The sequence below is a fragment of the Triturus cristatus genome, chromosome 1_1 (genome assembly GCF_964204655.1).
Source record: "Triturus cristatus chromosome 1_1, aTriCri1.1, whole genome shotgun sequence".
NCBI classification, from domain to species: domain Eukaryota; kingdom Metazoa; phylum Chordata; class Amphibia; order Caudata; family Salamandridae; genus Triturus; species Triturus cristatus.
In genome coordinates this window covers 121,127,995-121,151,961 of record NC_140579.1, presented here as the reverse complement: position 1 = coordinate 121,151,961, position 23,967 = coordinate 121,127,995, and the positions used below count along the sequence as shown (strand labels likewise).

Genomic DNA, 23,967 nt, shown 5'->3' with positions numbered 1-23,967 from the left:
GTGTAAAATGTTTCCTGTAACATGGTGTTGCTAAAACAGGTGCTTGACATAGAGCTTTCTTTAAGCTTTCAAAAGCTAGTGTGTGTTCCTGAGTCCAAGGGAGGACAGTCGATGTGGCCGCCTCCTGTGTTGTCAACTGAATGAGTGGTTTCGCTAGAAATGCATATTGAGGGATCCACTGCCTACAATATGAAGTGAGGCCTATAAAAGCCCGCACCTCCTTTTGTGTCTTGGGTATTGGCATGTTAGCAATTAACTGAATGCGGTCGGGTGTAAGCTGCCTTCCCTCCTTGGACAGCGAGTGTCCAAGATAAACAACTCGCTGGACACAGAATTGCAGCTTAGAAGGGGACACCTTGTGCCCCTTTTCGGCTAGAAATTGTAAAACCGTCAGTGATGCTTTTTCACATTCAGGTTCGCTTCGGGCGGTGATCAGCAGATCATCGACATATTGAAACAGTGCAGTTTTTACTGGCATGTGTATACTGTCAAGTTCTCGTTTCAGTGCTTGGCTATAGATGCTGGGGCTTTCTGTAAATCCTTGAGGTGCGCGTGTGAATTTAAAACTTCGTCCGTTTAAACTAAATCCGAACAAGTATTGGCTCTCTTGATCTATTGGGACGCTGAAAAAGGCATTCTTGAGATCAATTACAGTAAAGAACGTTGCTTTTGAATCAATGGCTGTCAATAATGACGAGATATCTGGGACCACAGGGAATTGTGGCACAATGCATTTGTTTAATTCGCGCAGATCAATAACCAATCGATATACTGGCGGGGCCTTAGGATCAGTTCGTTTAAGAATCGGAATTATCGGGGAATTACATACATTGGAGTCGGTTTCCACAACCACTCCTTGGGCAATAAGCTCGTCAATGATTTGCAGTAAGGCCACTACAGCATCTGGTGGTAACTTGTATTGTCGCATTCGTGGTAGTACCACTCCTGCTTTTAGTGTAACTCGATATGGTGTAATGTTCATGCAACCAACATCAGTAGGGCCTTGTGCCCATAAATGTGTGGGTAAAGTCTGCAGTCGGTGATCCATGTCTCGGGATACATAGTGACCTTTGAAATCACGTAAAAACAATCTTACTCCTTCCGGAGAACAACATATTATCGCTCCTAGAGCTTTCAATGTTTTTATACCTAACAAGTTTTCTGGGCATGATTTAGTAAGCAATAAATCTGTAGTTCGTGTCAAGGGTCCAATCGTAAGTGGAAGAGGCTGTGATACTTCATTAACAATAGGTTTTCCTGAAAAACCAAGGGAAATATTCTGTGAGCCTGAGAGGGGTGCCCCTGGAACTTCACTACGTTTTATGGTCGTACGACTTGCCCCTGTATCAAGCAAAAATTTTCTATCTTGGCCTAATAATTCACTGTGCACATAAGGTCCTTCTTGGTCTACAGGGACCTCGATAAGGGGTTAGTCAACTTCCCTCTCTAGGCTGGTTAATGCGTATCGTTGATACTCAGGATATTCATACTGTGCGGTCTGGTACATTTGTCGTGTCGTGGTTTGTGCGGCAGCAACAGGCAGCGCTGGTGCAGCTGGCACAAACTGTATAGACTGTTGCGGAGCTGGCATGGACTGTTGCGGAGCTGGCATGGACTGCGCATGCTGCGGAGCTCCTTGTTCATTCTGATCCTGTCTAGGTGGCCGTGGTCTTTCCTTTGCAATACCTACGGCGATATTACGTTTCAGGACTGGACAATCATGTACGTAATGACCTGGCTGTTTACAATAGTTGCATGTCCCTTTTACAGGAACTGCTGAATCTCCGGAATGTGTCACACCCTTTTTGTGACCGTCAGTTGGAACTGTCTGGGAGACTAGCATTTTCATTTTCGTGTCCTTCATACGTCTTTGTTCATGTTCTTGTTCCTCTCTAATTCTATTGTGATGATACTGGAACATTTGTAACATTTGTGACGGGGTGTTACCTTGCCAGGTACTTTCGAATTTCAATACCCTATTCTTCACTTGGGGCAAGGAATTTTCAACTAATTTTGTCACAAACAGATGTGGATATGACTCACTACTTGCTTTTATGCCACTATTTATACCAAAACATTTTTCGAATCGGGCATAGAAATCACTGGTGTCTTCATCTTGTTTTTGTTTACAGGCTGAGATTGCACCCCAGTCTTCCTTTTTCGTAGTTAATAAACGTGGCAGTACCTGTACTAGTAAACCTAGTAGTGCTTTAATTTTATCCCCAAGCCCTGCTCCTGCAGTTCGGGCCTTTTCTTCTGCTTCTAATGCTGTCCAGTCTATCTTTTGGTCTCCCACTTCCCACTCTTTTTCCTTAAGTTTTTCATAAATGCCAGCAGGCATTAATACCTTTAATATTGTCATAATGTCGGGATAGGTATACTCTCCCATGAGTAACATGTCTTTAATTTCTCGGTGAAAACCCGCTGGGTCTTTGTCATGACTGGGTACCACTTTCTTCATTTCTAACAATTCTATTTTTGATATCGGCGTATATACAAATACACGTTTAAACTGATTGTCCTCGCCTTTTATTGGGTGCACTTCTCGCAAGGGATTCTGTCTATCCATGTAATACGTCGTTCTTTCCTTGATGGGTAGTGAGACATGTTCTGGGCATACAAAAAGAATGTACTGCTTTCTGGATTCTAGTATTTCTCTAATTAACTTAGTACCTGAACCTCTCCATCTATTCGTGAGTAATTCAGTTAATATATCAGGTAAGGGACCAGGATCGGAATGTTGACTCTTATATAATATAAGGAGTTGTTGAATCATATAAATCCCAGCTAAACGCTGTTCATCTGGGGTGAGGTTCAAGAATGTGTGTGCTACTGTATCATCACCATATTTTCCGGGACTATCAATCCAGTGAACGGCTGACCTGGCTAATTCTTGTTCATCCATAGAATCGAGTAGGTGATAACCCCTTCGTTCTCGGAGTAATTTGTCAGCGGCTTGGAATGAATGTTCGGGGGACCTTATATTTATTATAGGTGTTGGATAAGTCCTGTTATTATCTGAACATATCGGACGTATCGGATCAGTAAAACATCTAGTATTATTACAAGATCTTCCTCTACCTACATAGGCTATGGTTTCTGACTGTCTTGTGGGTAGTTCTAATTCTCCCTCTTCGTTTTGTTCAAACTGGTCTACCGCCAATCTCTCTTCGTGTATGCGTTCTATTTCTTTACGGATCTTTCGGCACATGGCTACTATACATGCTTGCCTATCATGTTTCCCCTCTGATATATTCTGGCTCCATCTCATAAGAATTTGCATTACTTCCGGGTTTACCCCCGGTCGGTCTTGATTTCTGATTACACAATTTATGAGGAAACGTAAAAGTTCCCCCTGTATCTCCACTTTCTGGTATTCCATAGCTCTGTTAATACATTCAGAATCTCGCCCTGTTTGGACAAAATGATATATATTATCTAGATGCATAGTCATTCCTGGTAGCTTCCCTAAATACATCGCAGCTCGTCTGATACGTAATGATGCCAGGACCATTTCGTCCTCTTTGCCGGGCACAGGGTCATATCTACAATCTACTAGAAGTTCCTTAAGCGTGCGGGTATTTATAAGTTTGGGCGTACGTGGATGTGCTGATTCTTGAAAGGTAAGTTTACTTATTCTTGGTGGTGTAGAAAAATCGTTGGTAGCACCTCCGGTAGCCCCATCTGGGGTACTGGGCGCGAAAGGATTCGTTGAACGTGCTACAGCAACTATAGGTGTGGGCACTGTTGTAGAAACGGCTGTGGGAACAGATGTAGAAACAGATGTGCTTGCCGGAACTTGTGTCGGAATTTGTGGTTGCAGAGATACAGACACAGGGTCTTGACGTTGAACCCCCCCAGCAGACGGTCTCTGTGGTGCGGGGTTAGCATACTCGGGAGCTGCGTCATCTAAATATGAGGAAAGGAAAACATCTTCTGCGGTTCTGGGATGCCCTTTGGGGTGTACTTTTATTGGAAACAATGGGGGTGGCAAGTCTTTTGGTATCTCCGGAGTAGCCTTAGGTAATCCTTCGGCCAGAAGGGGATACATACCATTCATAAGGGCATTTCTTTGTCTGTCTACTTGTTCTGATTTTACTCGTGTACCTTCTTCAATTAATAGATTTTCTCGGACTTTATTTGAATTCTCCTTACTTTTCTCTTCCTGTCTGAGTGCTTTTTCTGTACGTCTATGGGATTCTTTACGCCATAACTCAACGGCGTCTTTCTGTGACTGTCTAGCTTTCCTTTTCCATAACTCTTCCTCTACTTTCATGATGCACTTTGCATCCCAGGTCCCAGCTGCGGGCCACCTCTGACTTTCTGGTAATTCCTTAGTGTAGTCTACCCATAAATCAAGAAATAATATGGCGTCTAAGCCATGTTTGTGATACATGAAGTACCCTGGAGTGTCCCTAGGAGGAATAGGAACAGCTTCTTCGAGTACCCCTTTTCTTGTTGTGATCTGTCTTAATTTTGAAAAGAGCGGCATATTGACAACTGATCTGATACTTAATCTTGAACACACTTAATACAATAAACACAATGATGAACAGTCATTCATACCACAATATGCAGGACGTATTAACACATTTTAACATTTAACATTTAATGTACAACAATGATGACGATGATCTAAGAAACTAGTCACTAAGCATGATACTCGACAATAACTAGATGCTTCTGAATTATATATTTGACATACTAGATATACTGCTAAACAGTACAGATACACTGCTGAAACAGTGCAGACCGGATTTGTGTACCCAAATCCGTCTTGACCGGCACAACCTATGTGCACGTCAGAACGCCTCCCCAGCAATGGTACTCACCGGGTAGCTCGGAAACGGAAGGCCTCGGAACGGAACTGAACTGAACTGGACCGGACTGGACTCGACTCGAAAACTTCGGAACTTCGGAACATCGGAACCTCGGAACTTCGGAACTTCGGAACTTGGTGGGCCTCTGTATACCTCGGATCTTGCTCTCTCAGCTAGGCTCTGGTCGGGATACTTCGCACTTCTCACCGCCTCGTCTGGGTGTTGATCGCAGCCTCAGTCGCCCCCGCTTGACTGGAGGGAGTTACAGGAAATCCTGCTGGTACGCGTTGTTGTCCGTCCAGCTGTGGCAGGAGACCGGGCCTGCAACGCACCGCCGGCGTGTGAGATGAGAAAGTGTCCCTGTTCGGGCGCCAATCATGTGGTAAATAATTTAATTACCGGGACTTAATTTGATACGGAAAAATAATAAACATAGCTCAGTAAAATAAGAGGCAGAATCCGTGGTATAAGAGGTTCGGAATGGGCTTTATTCCAATGGACAATTCGAATTGGAGACTCCAAGTTCCATCACCACGGAGGTTCAGGAAGTGAAGTACAATACTTTATTGACAAGTAATCACTTTTGTAGAACAGACATTACAATGAAACAAATGTAGGAGGCGTAACAATTGATAGCAAAGATAAAATCCTACATGCGTAACTAAAAGGGGCGTAATTGGGCGTAACAAAGAAACGTCATTGGTTGTGATGTCACAAATGGGTGAATCTATGAAATAATTTCGCAATGTCAGCAGAAATACTTGGCAGAGATGCGCGCGCAGCAGCATGACGTGTGATTGACGTGCAACTAGGGGGTGAAGGGGACTTGACATTTAGCTCTACATGTGGAGACAAGAAGTCTGGGGGGTCAAGTCAACCTAATCCCAAATCATATCTAACATCCTATGTTTAAAGAACTATGTTATCCACAAAGGAAGGACTCTTGGACAAAATCTATTCTATACCGACTGTGTGTGCGTGCACAAGCGTCTAAGTGTCTATATGAGATGCAAGGGGCAGAAATCTTCCATGGTAACAGGGCTATGAATTACTTGCATGAAGACAGAGAAACCGGGCCTTTTGCTCGGTAGCTGAAAGAAATGTTTACTTAAACTACTAGACAGGAATGCATCGGCTGAGGCACGAAGCAGATAACTTGAAGGTGAAATACAGTTTTTGGCAGGCAGGCAGACCGGCCGAGTCAGGCACCGTTAGCCGCACAGGGAGTAGGACAAAGTTCATTGGTACAGATGCGAGCTCAGACTGGAGCTGTCAGAGGTAGAAAGCAGGGAAAGGCTTGATGGTAGCATTCAGGGCCTACTCGCCTGAACTGCAAAATGGAGTAACTGAGCCATACAAAGTCGGTGGCCTTTTGTACTTAGGAATCGAATATCCAGCCCATTCATGGCGGATCTGAAAGAGGACATGTTGACGGTGGACGCACATGTGTTTGCGTCTTCATAACTGGAACTGGAGGGAACATACATGTACTTGTTGCATGTACATGGAACCGTTGGGGTCCAAGATAGGGGACATAACTGATCATAAAAATCCATATTTCCACAGGATGGCTATAGCAATGTCTGGTGCTGAGGTGGCGTTCAGCCAGGTCTCCGTCAGGAAGGCGACGTCGGGGGCGGTGGAGTCTAGGAGGTCCCAGAGTTCGATGGGATGCTTGTGAGCGGAGCGGGTGTTGAGGAGGATGCAGCGGAGGTCGTTGGGTTCTCTGGCTGGTGGCGTGGAGGGGTTGGATGCTGGTGAATCTGCAGTTCCGGCAGGTGAAAGGCCCCTGGGTGCGCTTCGGGGTGGCTCGGTAGCAGGGGTGGTCTCGTCTGGTGTTGAGTGCGTGGAGGGTGCTTGCGTTGTAGTGCAGTCTGGCGTTGCGGGGGGTGCGCGGTCCAGGGGTTCTGGTGCTGGGTGCGGTCCGGGTGTGGACGGGCGCAGACGGGCTTGCCTTAGGCGCGCCTTCGGAGCACCAGCGATGCGCCCGCTGCACGCGTCCACTTTGCGGCCTCCATATGAGGGGCAGAGGGAGGGAGGAGCAGCCGGGAGGTGGGAGCGGGGCGGCCATTGGGAGTGAAGGGGGCGGGGCCGCAGGGGCTCAGCGGCGGAGGAAAAAATGGGGGAAAAAACGGCGGGAAAAGACTGCGGGAGAGGCGGCGAGGGACCCGGAGGGAGGGGGGGGGGGATAACAGAGCACAGGGGTACAGAAATGAAAGGAACACGGGGGTACAGAATGAAAAAGTACAGTGGTACAGAATGCTAAGCGCAGGGGTACAGAAATGAAAAAGGGAGAGAACAGTCAAGCGGCAAAAGCGGCAACGGAGGTTCAATCACACAGGGGGCTGCGTGGCGGATGGGGGAGCGACCTGCCTGGTGACAGGGTCAAAGGTCGCTCTTCTATCCTATATCCCTGGGAGATACCACCCCCTTTCCCACATTCCTCTCCCTTCACCCCCTCTCTTTCTGTGCCCATTTTCCTTTGTCCCTCTTCCCTTTCTCTTCCGCCACAGCCCCCTGGCGTCTCTCTATCGCTCTCCCTCCCTCTCTCCCTCTGTCTCTCTTCCTCCCTCTGTGCTCCCTGTGGCCACCCCCCCTTCCCCTCGCTAAATTCGGACTTCACTGCTCCCGGACAGCAGCTTCCTTAGCTTTGAACACAGTCTGGGGTCCTGGGAGAGAGGTTCGGCGGTCGGGGGTAAAGTACCGTAAGTCTTGAATATTTTATTATTTCTAGTAATGGTAAAGACGAAGAGAAAGGCAGGAGGGAGCGCAAGCTCTTCCGACACAGGTACCTGTTTTAGGCTTCTGCTCCAGAGACTAGATTTCCAGACATCACAACATTAAGGGGTAATTTGCTAACAATGTAAAACAAGCATTGGCATAGCCAATAGGTCTCGCTTTTGGGACCTTATAAGTATTCAGTTATGCAGCACAATATCCTTGGTGCAACAACATCTACTGTTGCATGGCTTAACACTTATAAGGTCCCAAAGGCGAGACCTATTGGCTATGCCAATGCTTGTTATTTATTCCATTGTTGCCCTTGGCTTGTCTACCTTTCACCCCTCTGTATGTAAATCAAATGGCTGAAAGTGTTCCTCTGGTTCCATTTCTCCTTTCTGTCAGTCACCTTTACCCATGACTCCCATGCCATGCTTATGCCTGCCTTCTTCACTTCATGCTCAGTGCCTGGCGTCTCCTTGACGGGAAGGCAAGTGAGACGGTTTTGTGTTTATATTAAATGACTGCTGTTCATTCTTTCCAAGTGGTAGCTACAATTAGCCATTTTGGAAATGGAGGCAGCACTAGATGTATAGACTGTTTTTCATTTCTCCTTCAACTACAGAGTGAATTTAAAAACTGTATCTCATTTACAGAAAATAGCAGCAACTCCATACAACAACGCGTGCTTTTATCCGGGTCAAGGTGACTTTACATTAAAGCATGCATTGTGAGAGGACCTATTTTCTTTACATATTTCGTAGATGTATATGATCTTCCAAAGAGTCCTTGCAAACACAATACGCTAAAAATGAATATGAAAACATATGGTGCTATAAACAGTAGCATATCTATAAATACCTTTCCTGTAACTTTGGCTGTACTACACATTTAACTCAGCATATGTAGGGCACTTTACCAAGCATAACTTTACTAAAGACACCGACAATACTGAAATATTGCTGAAAATTGCATGTGGACGTACTGCTACGGACAAGGTTACTGTAAATGTCATATTTTTAATGTTAGATGTGAAGGACATCTAACATGGGCTTCAATTGGAATTCCATAGAGCATATTATATAGCCCATTATCGCCATTTTAGCGGCCGTTTTCTGCCGCTACAGCGGCGATAATTTTAGCGCCTGGCTTAATAATATGCCCCTTATTCTCCCCCTGCCTAACAAAAATGAATGTGTGCTCATATAATGCAACTGGTGCTATGTAAAACGCTCTAATACCTGATTCGGGTCAAGTTCGCGCTATATAAAACTCTGTTAAAAAGAAAAAAGTGTACACACCTAGGTTTCGTGTCTTATGCAGGCTGTACGGTCCTTCATGAATTCAACCTTTTCGTATGCTTATTGAAACCACACATTTCCAAATTGAATGCCCATGTTCAGACTTCACTGCAGATCTTGAACTGTTTGACTCCGAGCTGTAATCCATGCTACAGATTTTGCTCAAAAGATCCCGGTTTACCTGCTACAAGCAAAACATTGGGTGAATGTGGCACCTATGTAATATGTTATCTTTCGCAAAACGTTATTACACGTAATTTTTGTTTCTATATATTGTCTGACTAACCATGCAAAATGTACTGTGTTCAAGGTTGCTACTTACTTAGAAGTGTCCAACCCTAAGTAGCATCATATCACAGGTAGTACTTCGAACATGCCAATTTAACTTCTGTACCTTCCAAAACTAGGCAGGTGCAAGAGAAAAGGTGTCACGTGTAAGTAAACAAATAATTACTTAAACGTTATTTTATTGGGATTAAAATCTTGTCATAAAAGCCCATTACAGAGTGCCTGTAGAAAAGATGGCTGCAGGGCTCGAATTTAGAAGCCACAAATAACACAATTATTACATTGCCATAAATGGTGGTAATTGAGAAGCCACGTAATTTGCATTACGTGAAGATAATAGTTTAGATACAAAGGGAGCAAAAAAGAGAAGTTGTTGGTGCTTTATAAGTCATGATCAAATACCACCCAGCTTGCATTAAGTAGAGCAGAAAAAGCAATGTACTCCGAAACAGACATGAAAGTGTCAATAGCCTGAGACTATAAACAACAAGCATTGGCATAACCAATAGGTCTCGCCTTTGGGACCTTATAAGTGTTTAGCCAAGCAACACTTGATGTTGTTGCACCAAGGATATTGTGCTGGATAACTGAACACTTATAAGTTCTCAAAGGCGAGACCTATTGGCTGTGACAATGCTTGTTCACTTTGTACTAGATACTCCTATATAAATGAGCCAACCCGACTTTTACTTGGATTGGCTCTCCTTCCGGAGCGACAGACACTTACTGTGCACTTTTAGTTAACTTACCCACTGCAATATCCACAAACTTTAAAATTTTCCAGTAAAGCGTAAATCTTTTCCCTGCAAGCCTGCTATAACAGCCTGACGGCATGTGCAAGCCGCGTATTGGTTAAAATCACATTTGAACAGGCTTTTATGTTCTGCTTTTAGAGCTGGGCAGCTACAAACTATGGGGCATATCAACAAGGGCTTTATCTCTGCTTTTTTGGCTTTAAAAGCCAGGAGAGATAAAACTAGTGCCCTATCAACAACAGGGTGCTCTACGCTTCCCCTTGCATCTCTAATGAGATGCAAAGGGGGCGTTCCAAAGTAAAATAATAGGAGAAATGTCGCTAAGCGACATTTCTCCTATTATCAAGAATGTCGCTAACCCTGTTAGAGACAAAAAAAGCAGCGCTAACCTCGGTTAACGCTGCTTTTTTACGTCTGGTATTTTTCTGACTTAGCCATGATATCCTATGGAAGGAGGATATCATGGCTAAGTTTGTCTGTCCCTATCAACAAGCTAACGTGAGATTATCGCTGGGTTTCCAGCGATAATCTCACGTTAGCCTGTTAGCGTGAGGATTTTTATCGCTATTGAGATAAGCGTTGCTAATAGCACGCTATCTCAGCGATGAAAATTCACACTAGCCGGCGATAATTATCCGAGCGCTAAGTGCGCTTAGCGATAATTATCGCCGGTTGTTGTTGATATGCCCCTATGTGGCACAAGTCTTCTCTGTCATGATAGCAGAGGCGCCATGCCGTTGTATTACACAATCTTTTCCACGCAGGAAGTTGACTAAGAAATTGATTATGGCCAAGTCTGAGCCTTAGGAGTTTTAGCTTTGTGTTTAGTCCATTCTGACACCACAGATAATTCTGGGGTTTTAATTGGCTATAAGTGGAAATTACCATCCACACATGTCACCTTTTCGCTAGTGCCTCTCTGTCCAGCGGTGATGACACTTTTTTACTACTCCCATTAATCACTCTGGTAAATGCAGTTTGTGAAAGAGGTAGGGCCCATAATTCTCCCGCGTTAAAAGTAGATAAGGCCAGAATAAAATATTCAAGAGCAGTCGAATTTTTTTGATCGCTCATAACCTTCCAAGCAACAGTCATAATGGTTGAATTATTATCTTTTCTTAGCTTATGACAAAATTTCAAATATGCCCGTAAACTGTTTACATGTTGCCTTCTGAGGCCAAACTCGAATCGGATTTTTTGCTGGCGAAGCCTGCTGTGAAAGATTAAATAAGCAACAGCATGCCCCTACCATAAGATTGTCTATAATTTTATTGGCCTTCTCTCTCAAAATCTCCACACTGTATGTCAATGATGGCACATGTTTGGCTGTCATAACTTGTAATATTGGCAAGTGCTGTAGGGCGTTACTCAGGGACGCGAACGCTGCAATTAAGGAATTGTTCCTTCTTTGCAACACTGCACACTGGTTCTTAAATTAGCCTCTTGGCTCAAATATTACCCCTAGGTACTTGTATTCATTCAAGCCCGATCCCTTCTTTGCAGAATTTTGGGCGGCGGGCTAGTCCCCTTGTGACTAGTATAGTTTTTGTATTACTTAAATTAACTTTTAGCTCGTGGGACGAGGCATACTGAGCCCTGTTACTAATTAACCTCTGGAGCTAAGTAGGATGATATCGTCAGCATAGAAAACGTGGGATACCTTAAAGCTAGCCGCCACCGGGGAGTGCGAGTTAATGATGTTCAAATCAGGTGAAATATCCCCAAGGTTCAAATTGAACAAGAGGGGGGCCAAGACACAGGCTTGTTTTAGGCCACTCGTTGGAATTGTTTTAGAGATTGTTGTGCGTTGACCCAATCTAACTCTTGTCCATGTATATGTGTACAATAATTATATAGCTCTTTGGAGTTTAGGAGAAATTCCTCAACTTGATAGCTTATCCCAAAGGATTTTCCTCTGCAATGCATCAAAAGCAGATCGAAAGTCAACAAAACACAAATGTAAGTTCATTGAGCGACGCCTTGCTTGTTCAATAAAAAGTGCCAGAATTTGAATGTTGATTGAGGTACCCAGGCCCTTGATAAACCCAGTCTGATTTCTAGGTAGCAAGTCTATTAAGCTAATTGGCGGGGTCCGAAGTTTGACCAGCTTTATGTATTGGGGCCATAAATGATCCTCTTTAGTTATCAGGAACTTCTTGGCTCACCAGGATGTGATTAACTAGTGTTGTCAATTTTCCTGCCCAGAGTTGCGGGAGCGCTTTATAAAGAGCTTGAGGTAGGCCATTCGGCCCCGGAGCCCTGTCCCGACGGCTTTTTCTAATAATTATTTACACTGTTTTAGGTTGAATCACAATGGAGACAATGCCCTGGTGTTATTTTGACAAACTATTTTTAAAGGACCTGTTACATTAGCTGCCCCACGTACATGTCACACAGGTATTTGATCCAGGTTAGTTCTGGAATATTTGATGTCGAGCGCTGGGATTTCCGATGGAAGATTGGTTGACTAGCTTCCAGAATTCTCTCGAGTCTTTGCGTTTGGCGGTATGAAGAATTTTGCACCAGTACTGGTCAAACTCAATTTTCGTTTGGTATCTTCTCTCTTTTTTGTAAAACGTCCTTTAGTTTAGGTTACGTCTCTGTACGGACGCTTCAGGACGGGTTGTTCCTCAATATCCTCAAAGCTTGGTTCAGTTTTTCGTGGTAAAGAGTTCCCTATTGTTGATCTAACTGTCTGATGTCTTTCTCTAATCGGAGCTTAGAAAATTGCTCCCAGTGGTCCAAGAGATTTTGATGTGAATCTTCTAATCTTTCCCACAAATTTCTAGCTTGATGTTCAACTTCCATAGTACTGGTTACCGACCACTGTAGTTTTTTGTTTTATAATTTTGGGCTGTGGAGTAGCCTATTTGTGGCAGAGATTGTTCATGGAATTTGATATTTAATTTAAAGTTGATCATTTGCGGCTGATGGTCACTTGCAAACCTACTCCATCTTGTATCCGCTACAGGGGGTCTTGGGGAGTTGATTTAAGTTGAGGTGGAATTTTCCACTGCACGTCTCACCTCAGACTTTTGATTTCTCGGTTCCAGGGAAAGATTCAACAAGACTAAGCAGAGTAATCCTCACTGCCCCGGATGGGCCACGAAGGGTGTGGTAAGCAGACCTCCTTATATCCCCTATTCCCCACCCGTGTCCCCTGCATGTCATCCTCTCAGGGTGGACCTCCTCTCCCAGAAAGAGGGGCAGGTTTTTCACCCCAACCCATAGGGCTTCCATCATCATGCCTGGAGATTGAGGGGACACCCATGTTAGTTCCAGCTGCCAGCAGGCCTAGTGGACATCATTTCGCCTGCTCTCTGCGATTACACTAAAACAACGTTCTATGGAAAGTGGAACAGATTTGCCACCTGGATCCCCTGGGGGCTGAACTGTTCCTTAAGATCTCACTTCAATTAACCCACCAAGGGTATGCCAAGTGTATGCTGTAGGGCCCTTTAAAGGACATTTGACAGCCTTGTCAGCTTTTCTTTGTCTTCCAGGTGAGCCGTTCCTTTTGTGAGTCCCTCATTGTTGTCAACTTGCTGAAGGGACAGACTAGCCTCTTTCTACCTCCTCCATTTGTTATACCACCATGGCCTTGACATTTTTGATGGGGGTCTCCATTCGAACCACTTCATATTCGCCATTTGAGGTTATTAATGTTGGAAACTGTTTTTCTGGTTGGGATCACCATGTCAGTGACCCCAAATCAATGAGTGTCCGCTTCTCTCAACCCCCTCCGTTTACATGATTTGTTTACTGACAAGTTTGACCTCCGAACCAGAGTTGGTTTCCTGCCCAAGGTGTGACCCCGTTTGAAGTGGATCAATCAATTACCCTTCCCTCTCTTTACCCCATGCCACACCCAGATGAGGTGGAGGAGGAGAAGCTTTACTGTCTGTATCCCAGGAGGGCGCTTAGGTATTATATTAGCCGTACCAAGGACTATAGGACATGAGACCAGATCTTTGTAGGATACGCATGCAGCCAAAGCGCAAAGCAGTACAGATAAGAGCCCCGTCCACATGGATCATCTTATGTATCAAATTTGCTATGCCCTTTGTAGGAAATCCGCCTTTTCTGCATGGTCACCCCCGATGTTTTCATTTTGCTGAACTCTTTATAATTGAACACACCATAGCACAGAGCTAGCATTGATCTCGGCTTCAGAACAGATCAGGCAAACGCAGGCGGCAATGCTGCTAGACCTCTCCGCCCCATTCGACACTGTGAGTCATACAGAACGATTGGAAGGCCTTGACAGGATAGGCATAAAAGGAAATGCTTTCGCCCTGCTTAGATCTTTTCTATCTGACCTAGAACAATTTGTAGCTCTTTCTGAATTTAAATTGCACAAATTCACACTACCTTGTGGGGTACCCCAGGGCTCAGCATTGAGCCCCACTCTTTTTAACATCTACGTTGCCCCCCTGGCACAGCTGATTAGATCGCTGGGTTTTTCAGCAATTTCCTACACTGACGATACCCAAATTGTGGTTTCAGTGACAGGCGCCCCTTCTGAGACGACATCACAGTTCTATACCTTCCTCCGTCAAGTTGGAGTCTGGATGGCCGCCAACTGTCTGAAGTTAAATTTCAGCAAAACAGAAGTTTTACTCTTTGGGAGCAACAGCACTTTCTGGTCTCCGGCTCTTTGGGCATCGGAACTGGGCCCTTTGCCCACCCCTACAAATAAAGTAAAAAACCTGGGAGTCACCTTTGATTCCAAGCTTACATTTGAAGGTCATGTGAACCAGGTTACTTCTGCATCCTTCTACACATTAAAAACTACTGAGAAAAATCCTTCCTTTCATCCCTGTCAACCTACGCAAGCTAGTGATCTCTGCTCTGGTCTTGTCCAGAGACGACTACTGCAATGGTCTTTTTGGTCAATACCCCAAGTAGGTGGCCCAGCTGGAGCAATTCATGTCTGGCTACTTCTCACCCGTACGGCTAGAGTTGGCCATCCTGCCTAGCTTAGTGGCCATCTGTGGAAACTGGAGGTGCCAACAAACAAATCAGAGGGCCAAGGAGACCGGCAGCTGCACGTGGCAGTCTCAGCAGGAGAAGAACTTGGCCTAATACCATGACGCTCAGCACTGGGCTCCCTGTCAACCCTGGAGGGAGAGGTGGGGACCCAGCAGGGCACGTGATGCGAAGCACTCTGCGAGCGACTATATGTGGCAACATCTGGATGTATAATTTGCCACATGCCCCCCGCCTTTATGTGTATAAATAGCTCACCTGATACCCAACTAACCTTGGACACAAGCCAGCTCTTATGCCACCTTGATGGACCCAGTGGTGCCCACCCAGCCCTGAAGACGCCCTGCTTCTCAACAATGCCCTACCATTTAAATGAGAAATTTACTGGCATAAAAAATAATGAGGTGTTTCTAGTCTATAATTTCCATGGCAGGATCTTGTCTTAGACCTTCCTCAGAGTGCTGCAATCTAAGGCGGACCAGCTGCCTCGGCTCCGCCTCCTGTCTCTCCACGATGGGTCGCCGCCCGTCTCGTACTCTCTATAAATGTTGGATTCGGAGCCGTGTCAGGAAGACCGAGGCTTAAGCTGAAGGGGGAGGATCCACTCACTCTCCAGATACACTCCTGGTGACCAGACTCAGCGCCCACTCCAGCATCCACCATGTGGTGCCTTCACGGTCTTCTCACGCCCCAGGCTTTGTGCCTTTTCGTCTTCTTCTCCTGCAGTCATATGACCTGTGAGTATCGTACGCCGTTGGCTGTTGGACCAGAGAGCTGAGGGCATGAGGAACCTGTGCTCTCAGATGAGTAGGCAGATCCTCTGAATTGATCTTAGCGGGGGTCCTTTCAGATCCCACTAATAATCCTTGGGGACATGAAAGGCATTATCGTGTGGTGTCTCATTAAGACATTAATGTGTTTGGAGCCAGATGTGCACAGTGGCGGCCGGCATGATTCGCGTGTGGCTGGGTTGGCATGGGGAGGTGAGGGGGGCATGGGGTTGTGCAATGAAAAAAAACAACGCAAAATAAATATATGCTTACCTTGCCGCCGTGTTCTGCGGCTCTGCTCTCGTCATGGGACTCAAGGAACAGGAAGCCAGGAAGAGCAGCCAGACTCCCCTGACCAATCACAAGTCTGCAATGCAGCATTGTGATTGGTAAGCACCCAGGCTCCCCTGACCAATCAAAACGCTGCAATGCAGCTTTGTGATTGGTTTTGAGCATCCTAGTTCGACGCTCAACCAGGGAATAGGGGCCTGGGCCTGTTCTCCAATCAGGCTGTAATGCAGCCTGCATGGAGAACGAGGAAAGTGTGTATTACTGGTTTGGCTGGCCCAAGAAGGCCGAAAATACAGTCATTTGGCACTCAGGAGTGGGCAGACCACTCCTCCCCTGCCCTGCTCCGAGAGCAGAGCAGCCCCGCATGCAAGGGAAACATAAAATGAATTAACTCAAACTTATTATCATTTTATGTTTCCTTTACTTTCCACTGCTAAAAAGCAGTGGGCCGACGCTCCTTGGCCATAGCGGACGAGCCGCCACTGGATATACAAAACCTTTTAGCAGTCGCAAACCCTGTGATTCTCTAAATTTGCGATCACTAAAAGCTTTTCCCTGAGTCCTAATCCCAGTTTAGGAGTCTGTACATTTGAGTGATTACTAAAACAGGTTTAAAATGGTTCGAGAATTACTCCTCAAGGAGCGTAAGTATTGGGGCGGTCTCTTTCAAATACCTAATCGCGACAGGATTTCCACTTCCAAATGATTGATAAGTCACCGAGTCTCAAGTTGGGGTGGTAACTTATTCGCACAAAGGAAGATCTCACTTTTGGACCCTTCTCCTTTGCAATTGCAGTCAAAGTTTCAGGGGGAGTAGGCGGTGGTCCAGGGGCCCATAGCCAAATGGTCCTCAAATGTTCCCAAAAAGAATAGAGTTTGATGAAGTAGTCCGGTTTTCTTCAAAAAGACATCTGGCTGCTTTTACAAAAAAAATCTTTTTTGAAAAGCATTCAAAGAGACCCTTGCAGGCCACCATCCCTGTGACTGAGATCAACTGTAGTGGGTTGCAATTTGAGACCTGTCCAATAATTAATTACGCAGCGTGGGCTGTGACTCACTAGAATCCCTTATTTTTATTAACCAACCTATTAGTAAATTGGTAGGTTCACGAAATAAGTGACTGGTTGCGAAAAGTAGGGTTTCTTACCTGTGGCTTTTGCAACCCCAGGATTGGTACAGCTGGCATTTGCGTCTCTAATTACATGGTTGGAAGAACATTGTGAACTGAAAGTCTGTACATAAGGGCAGCTTGAATGCAGAAAGTCTGAGTGCCCAAAAGAGCCTGGGGGACAAGGCTTGTGCAATGTCAGTGAGGGATGAGCAACAACACAAGAAATGTGGAGATATTACATAATGAAGTTACGCAAAATACCAGGTTTACAGATGTGATGTAGTATGCCTCCTTCTTTGCTCAGATCACCTTATGATAGATTTGAATTCACTGAGTGAGGAGGAGGCTGGGATCTCAAGAGGCAGTGGGTTCCAGCGATGGGACATATGAGCTACAGGGGATAAACCCAGATACTGCATGTGGGGCTTGGCTGGAGGACCGGAAGTTGCTGGTGGGGGTATAACAGGTCAGTGTGTTCGCAAGGTAGTCCGCGACATACCGTACACCACGGTAAAAACAATTCATAGAGCTCCCTGTCTTTATATGTGAGCCCCAGCATCGAGGTGAAAGGGAGATAAAACTGTGCTCGAGGGCTGCACATGGTTGTATGACGCAGCCACGCATGCGCTTATATCGCATGCCTCTATCAACGTGGTCTTTACTACGACCGCGTCTTTACCACGCATACCTTTACAACAAATTTCGTTGTAAAGGCATAATTGCTAAAGACATATATGTGGTAAAGATTACACTCTGACCCCCCAACCCTGAGTCCTAAAACCTGGCCGCAGCCCTGCAAACGACCCCGTACCAGCCCTAAAAACTACCCTAACCCCCTGCCCTGACCCTAAATCCCAGCCCCCTTCCCTGAGCCCGGCAAACCTGGCCCCAGCCATAGGAACTACACAGACCGCAGCCCTTAAAACATCTTATCTCCCTGCCTGGAGCCCTAAAACTACCCCCCACCCTTCTTACCAAGCCACGTCCCGGCCCTTCCTGTTCCTTCCATTCTCCCCACCTATCCACTCTGTATCTAGAGCGCCGACTATCTTTACTACACATATGTGTGGTAAAGGCAAGGGTAGTAATACTTGTGTGGTAAAGGCACGCGTGGTTCCGTCTGCGTTGTAAATGCCGTTTCCCGCTGCACACAAGTGATAGGCCTTGTTTCTTTGCAAAAAGAAATGAGAAGATATTATCAACAGTGTCCTGAAGGAATCATTCATGGCTAAAATATCACTGTTCACTCAATACTAAGAAATGTATTGTTAAGTGCCACAAGTCAAGAAGGAAAGAAAGATATGGCAAAAAAATGTCTGAAATGAATCTGTATACATTTGATTTGGTATAACAATTGATATTAAGCAGCTTTAAAGTCATTAGAGAGTGAGAGGTGCTCAAAGTGTTCTTTTGTCACATTTCAAAGCTACTAATTGTATCTATGGACATAGCTATTTGAATGTACTTGTAGTACTGTCTTGCATGCCATGCATTATGGGTAGGGTGGATTTACCGACATATGTCCTGCAGGGTGCAGTACCATATGTGACCAAAAGAGGTCTCCTTTTGGCCACATAGGGTACTGAACCCTGCAACATGGCTAGGTAGAAAATATTGCCATTTATAATGCCAATAACTCCAACTTTGTAGACATGCAATGCTGGTGCCTTGCTCACTAGGGACCACTGGGAGCAGATTGCGGTACTGCACCGAGACATGCAGTGCTGGTGCCTTGCTCACTAGGGACCTCTAGGAGCAGCCTGCGGGACAGCACCTAGACATGCAGTGCTGGTGCCTTGCTCACGAGTGACCTCTAGGAGCAGCTTGCGGTACAGCACCTAGACATGCAGTGCTGGTGCCTCACTCAGGAGGGACCTCTAGGAGCAGCTTGCGGTACTGTATCCAGACATGCAGTGCTGGTGCCTCGCTCACTAGGGACCTCTAGGGGCAGCTTGCGGTACTCCTGGCTCACTATGCAAGCATCTGCAATGCACTAGGTCTCGCATTTCTGAAAGTATAAGCTATTGGCGCTGCATTATTATTTGAAACACCAATACCTCAAACTATCAGTAATGCGAGACCTATTGCAATGCAAATGCTTGTTTGAGAAAAGAGAGGGGAGTGAGAAAACAGATGATGGAGTCTTCGGATAGTCCGTTTTTTTTTAGATTATTTAGGGGATTTTATTACTGGATGGACATAAAGTAGTCACAAACGGGATACGGATATTGGCCTGCCTTTGCTTGCGAGGTAGTAGTGACTTCATAGGGCAATATCAAGCCCATTTAATAATCGAGATAACAAATGTTTTGGGTAGTTCCTGTCAAGTAATTCGTTTGCAAGGACACGCAATCCCCTAGGATGGTTAACTGGATATTGTAGGAGCGTGCTTCTCTCAGTTGGTTGCCGATACAGTAACGTGCCAAGTTTGCCATCACAGATCCAAATCGTGAAGTCAAGAAAAGGAAGCTTATTGGTTTTTGCATCAAAATTGAATGTGAGACGAGAATTAATTGTTCAGCCAGTTAATAAAACTTGAGAGTGGTCCGGTGTTGCCTCTCAAAATTAATAAAACCTTGTCAGTGCACTCTTTCCGCTGGCGGATGTTGTCAATAAAAGGATTATTGGGTGTAAGCACTCAATGTCATCTACATAAAGAACTGCACAATTTGGAGCAAACCAACCCCGATCGATAGCCCTATCTTTTGAAGGTAGAAAATGTCTTTGTACATAAAGGGCCAGATTTACAATGAAAGTGACTCAGTGCATGCTGCAAGCCATTTGGCTGTGCTGCACTGAGTCACTTTCAAAGCACAGGGATGCGACAACTTTACAACAATATGTGGCATCCCTATGGTTTCCCCTGCGCTTGCGCACAATTAGCTGCCATACGCTGACACAGGCACCCGTGCACGATGGTGCAAGTATGCCTGGGTCACAGGGATGATGGTGGATGATTGTGCAGGAAGGTGTCCCTTCCTGCACATAAACAATCTAAAATGGCGTTTTTCAACTTCTATGTGTGCTGATTAATGCAGCACACACAGAACTTGTAAAACGTAATTTATTTAAAGGATTGTTTATGTGCAGGAAGGGACACCTTCCTGCAAATAAAAAATCATTCGAAGTTATTTCCTTGTTATATGTGTGCTGCAGAATGAAGCACGCATAGGAAGAGGAAAAAAATGAGGAGAAATGAATACATTGCACCTTCCAGCGTCTCATGCAACCTGTTGACTTTAAGAATTTGTGGGGCACAGGATTCCAGATTCACTTGATTTAAGCCACGCCCTTAGTTGCATAGGCCGCACCCCTTTAAAGGACTCTTGTTTACGCCTCTTTGGCTACACCTCTTTTAGAGACCCATTTATTTTTTTTATCCCAATTAACTCCATCTACTTTAGGCATATAATGATGTGTGTGTGTTAGGCTTGTAATGATGTGTGTGTGTTAGGGATGTAATGTGCGTGTACCTGGGACGTGATGTCTTTCGTGTGTGTGCGTATGTTATGGGGATGTGATATGGTATGTGTTAGTGTGGTGTTCTATTGAAAACATATGTTTCCAACTTTATGAATGACTCCCCTGTCTCTTTTCCTTGCAGACTCCTTTCCACTCGATGGGGTCAAAGGTCAGGGCGTCCAGGAAGTGCCTTACTCCTCCAGTAATGCAGGTACATTTTAGTCAAATACAAGTCACCTTCAGCACAAACTCTAGAAACTCCTGTGAAATACAGAATTTGTGGCCATTAGGCTCATGTCCCTGCCGTTTTTATAGCGCTTGTTTTTCTACAGGCTCCAGAAGGGTAACAAGCGCCCCCTTCAACAACGATCATGGGGCGACAGGTGGAGCCGGTGGAGTGGGTGGAATTCAAGGTAAGATGCGTCCTCGCAGGTCACCAAACAAGTACAAAAAGTGAATTCATAACCCTCTGTGTGTGTTTGGCATTCCTTGTGCACTTCTCTTGACCCCCTCCGTGTCCCTCCCTCCTATGTGCTACTTGTTCCCCCTCAGTCCCCCCACTTCTGTGTTTGTCCGAGCTGTTGCTTGCTCCGCCCTCTCCTTAGTCCGTTCAGTCTCCGACTCACCCTCCCTCGTCGTTGCCTCCCGCCCCCCCATAAGCAAAAGAAGCATTTTCAATGCAATAGGTCTCGCATTATTAAAGTTTGAGCTGTTGGCATTGGTAATAATAATGCAACACCAATAGCAGCTCAAAGATTCAGTAATGTGAGACCTATTGCACTGCAATTGTTTTTATTGTTGTTTTTTTATATAGCACGAACTTGAGTGAAAGGTGTGCATTTATGTTGCATTGAGTACAGTGTAATTATGTGTTGTGTTATTATGTGGCACAGAGTGGTATTGTGTGGTGTGTATTTATCTTGCATTAATTAAGTAGAGAGTAATTATGTGACGTGCAATTATGTAGCACTGAGTGGTATGTGGAGTGTATTTATGTTGTATTGAATACAGTGTAGTTATGTGATGCGTAATCACACAACCACACCCAACCACACAACCACACACACAACCACACCCACAACCACACACAATCACAACCACACACACAACCACACACACACACAACCACACACACACAACCACACACAACCACACACACAACCACAAACACAACACACACACAACCACACACACAACCACAACCACACACACAACCACACACACACAACCACACACACACAACCACACACACAAACACCACAACCACCACAACCACACACACAACCACAACCACACACACAACCACACACAACCACAAACACAACCACACACACAACCACAACCACACACACAACCACAACCACACACACAACCACACATACAACCACACACACACTCAACCACACAAACACAATCACACACACAACCACACACACACACACAACCACACACACAACCACACCCACACAATCACGCACACAACCACACACATACACAACCACACACACAACCACAAACACAACACACAACCACACACACACAAACACACACACAACCACACACACACTACACACACAACCACAACCACACATACAACCACAACCACACACACAACCACACACACACAACCACACACACACAACCACACAACCACACACCCACACACACAAATACACACACACACAACCACACACACACAACCACACCCACACACACACACACCCACACACACAACCACACACACACACAACCACAAACACAACACACACACAACCACACACAACCACCCAACCACACTCACACACAACCATACACACAACCACACACACAACCACAAGCACACACACACAACCACACACACAACGACACACACACAGCCACCCACACAATCACACACACACACACACAACTACACACAATTTAAGGGAATCAGGTAACGGAAAGAGAAAGAACTCTATCCAAAATCACACGTTTTCAGTCCAGTCAAAAAGTATGACTTAGCCCCAACGAGTCCTTGTTTTGTAGCTAAGCAGATACAGTCAATTATTTCAGTAAGCCTGACGCGACATTAGAAAAAGAGAAGTATAGTGCAATTATTAGGCACGCATTGTTTACCTTGTAACCGCGTAAATATTTGTCGCGCATTTTTCATTTTTTTACGTTGTAACCGCCTTCATTTATTTTACCTTGTAACAAAGTAAATACTTGCAGCGCATTTTCATTTACTTTGCCTTGTAACCGCCTTCATTTATTTTACCTTGTAACCGTGTAAAGATTAGCCACACATTCCTCCCAATTAAGCAACAAACTGTATTGCAGCCGCAAAGCCACAAGTAAAGTGATCGCAAAACTGAAAGCAAAGCCACAAGTAAAGCGATCGCGAAATCGAAAGTAATCATTTTTGGAAGCAGAGACAGCCGCAAATGGTGCGCGCGCGCGCCACAGACAGCCATATGCTTTCAATTATCGCGCCCATGTCTGGGCACGATAATTGAAACCAGATAGGTTTTAGTGCGCATAACAGACACCAATAGGCCGTGCGCGGAGTGATGCGCCCGCCTTTGGCCTATTGCGTGCTCTGCCTAAAAAATACAGCCACTAAAAGCCCAATAATAGGAGACAAAACAAAACACACACGTATGAGCGTGTACGATTCCAGGGTCCATTTCTGAACCCCGTATAAAAGGACTCTCGCTGCGCAAGCACTGCAGGGCAGTGCAACGCTAGGCACGAGAACCAAAAAAGTGCTCAGTTGCAACGCTTGTTTTTTTATAGTTTCAATTCTGCTACACAGCAACCACCTAAAACATTGACAAAGCCAACAGCTTTCACCTAGGCGAGACCTACGAGCTTTGCCAAAACCTGTTTACAGTGCTGGAAAGTAGGGGATCACTTAGGATCTCGGTTCTGTTTCTAGGCCAGATCTGGCACTCGGCAGACCCAGGGAACATGTTAAATTTGACCTGGTGTCACCGGGAGTAATTCCGCAGCGCCCGCACTGAGTCTGCTTGGAGCAGCAAGAATGAGGCAGAGAGGAGGCATTCTGGTTTGAGATTGCTGCTGGGTTCAAAACAAAGGCCTGATTTAAAGGTCCACCAGCCCCCCTTTTGTTCATGTATCAGTATTCCTGCGAGCCATCAGGAGCCTAACACCTCGACACCCATGCAACAGAAGGAAACAAAGGCGCACAGCTTGTTATCGCTTCACAAGTACTTAAGAGAAACTATTAGAGACAGGCTTTTAACTTTATTCACCTCACTATGTAAGAAATGTGCTTGCACTGTAATAATCCAAGATTTATCTGTCTGTATGAGTAATTACACAAATGTTGATTTCAATGGTACCTACTCATTAGCTCGAGCCAGGGCAGTGCATGCGCTGTAGCGAGGCATGCTGCATTGGAGTATGTACTTCAGGCCCCGCCTACTCTCCGCCCATATTTGTCATTGGCTTGTGTCA

The 23,967-nt window shown here is 45.3% G+C and overlaps 1 protein-coding gene across 1 annotated transcript in view; it reads left to right on the top strand.

Annotated features, from left to right (window-relative positions):
- The first annotated feature begins 15,427 nt into the window (after window positions 1-15,427).
- Window positions 15,428-23,967, top strand: part of LOC146869731 (uncharacterized) — a 76,333-nt gene continuing 67,793 nt past the window's right edge. Inside the window, exons 1-3 of the mRNA XM_085613717.1 lie at window positions 15,428-15,611; window positions 20,651-20,719; window positions 20,841-20,921. Of these exons, the coding sequence (XP_085469843.1) occupies window positions 15,536-15,611; window positions 20,651-20,719; window positions 20,841-20,921 (226 nt within the window). The 5' untranslated portion in view covers window positions 15,428-15,535. The remainder of the gene's footprint in view (window positions 15,612-20,650; window positions 20,720-20,840; window positions 20,922-23,967) is intronic.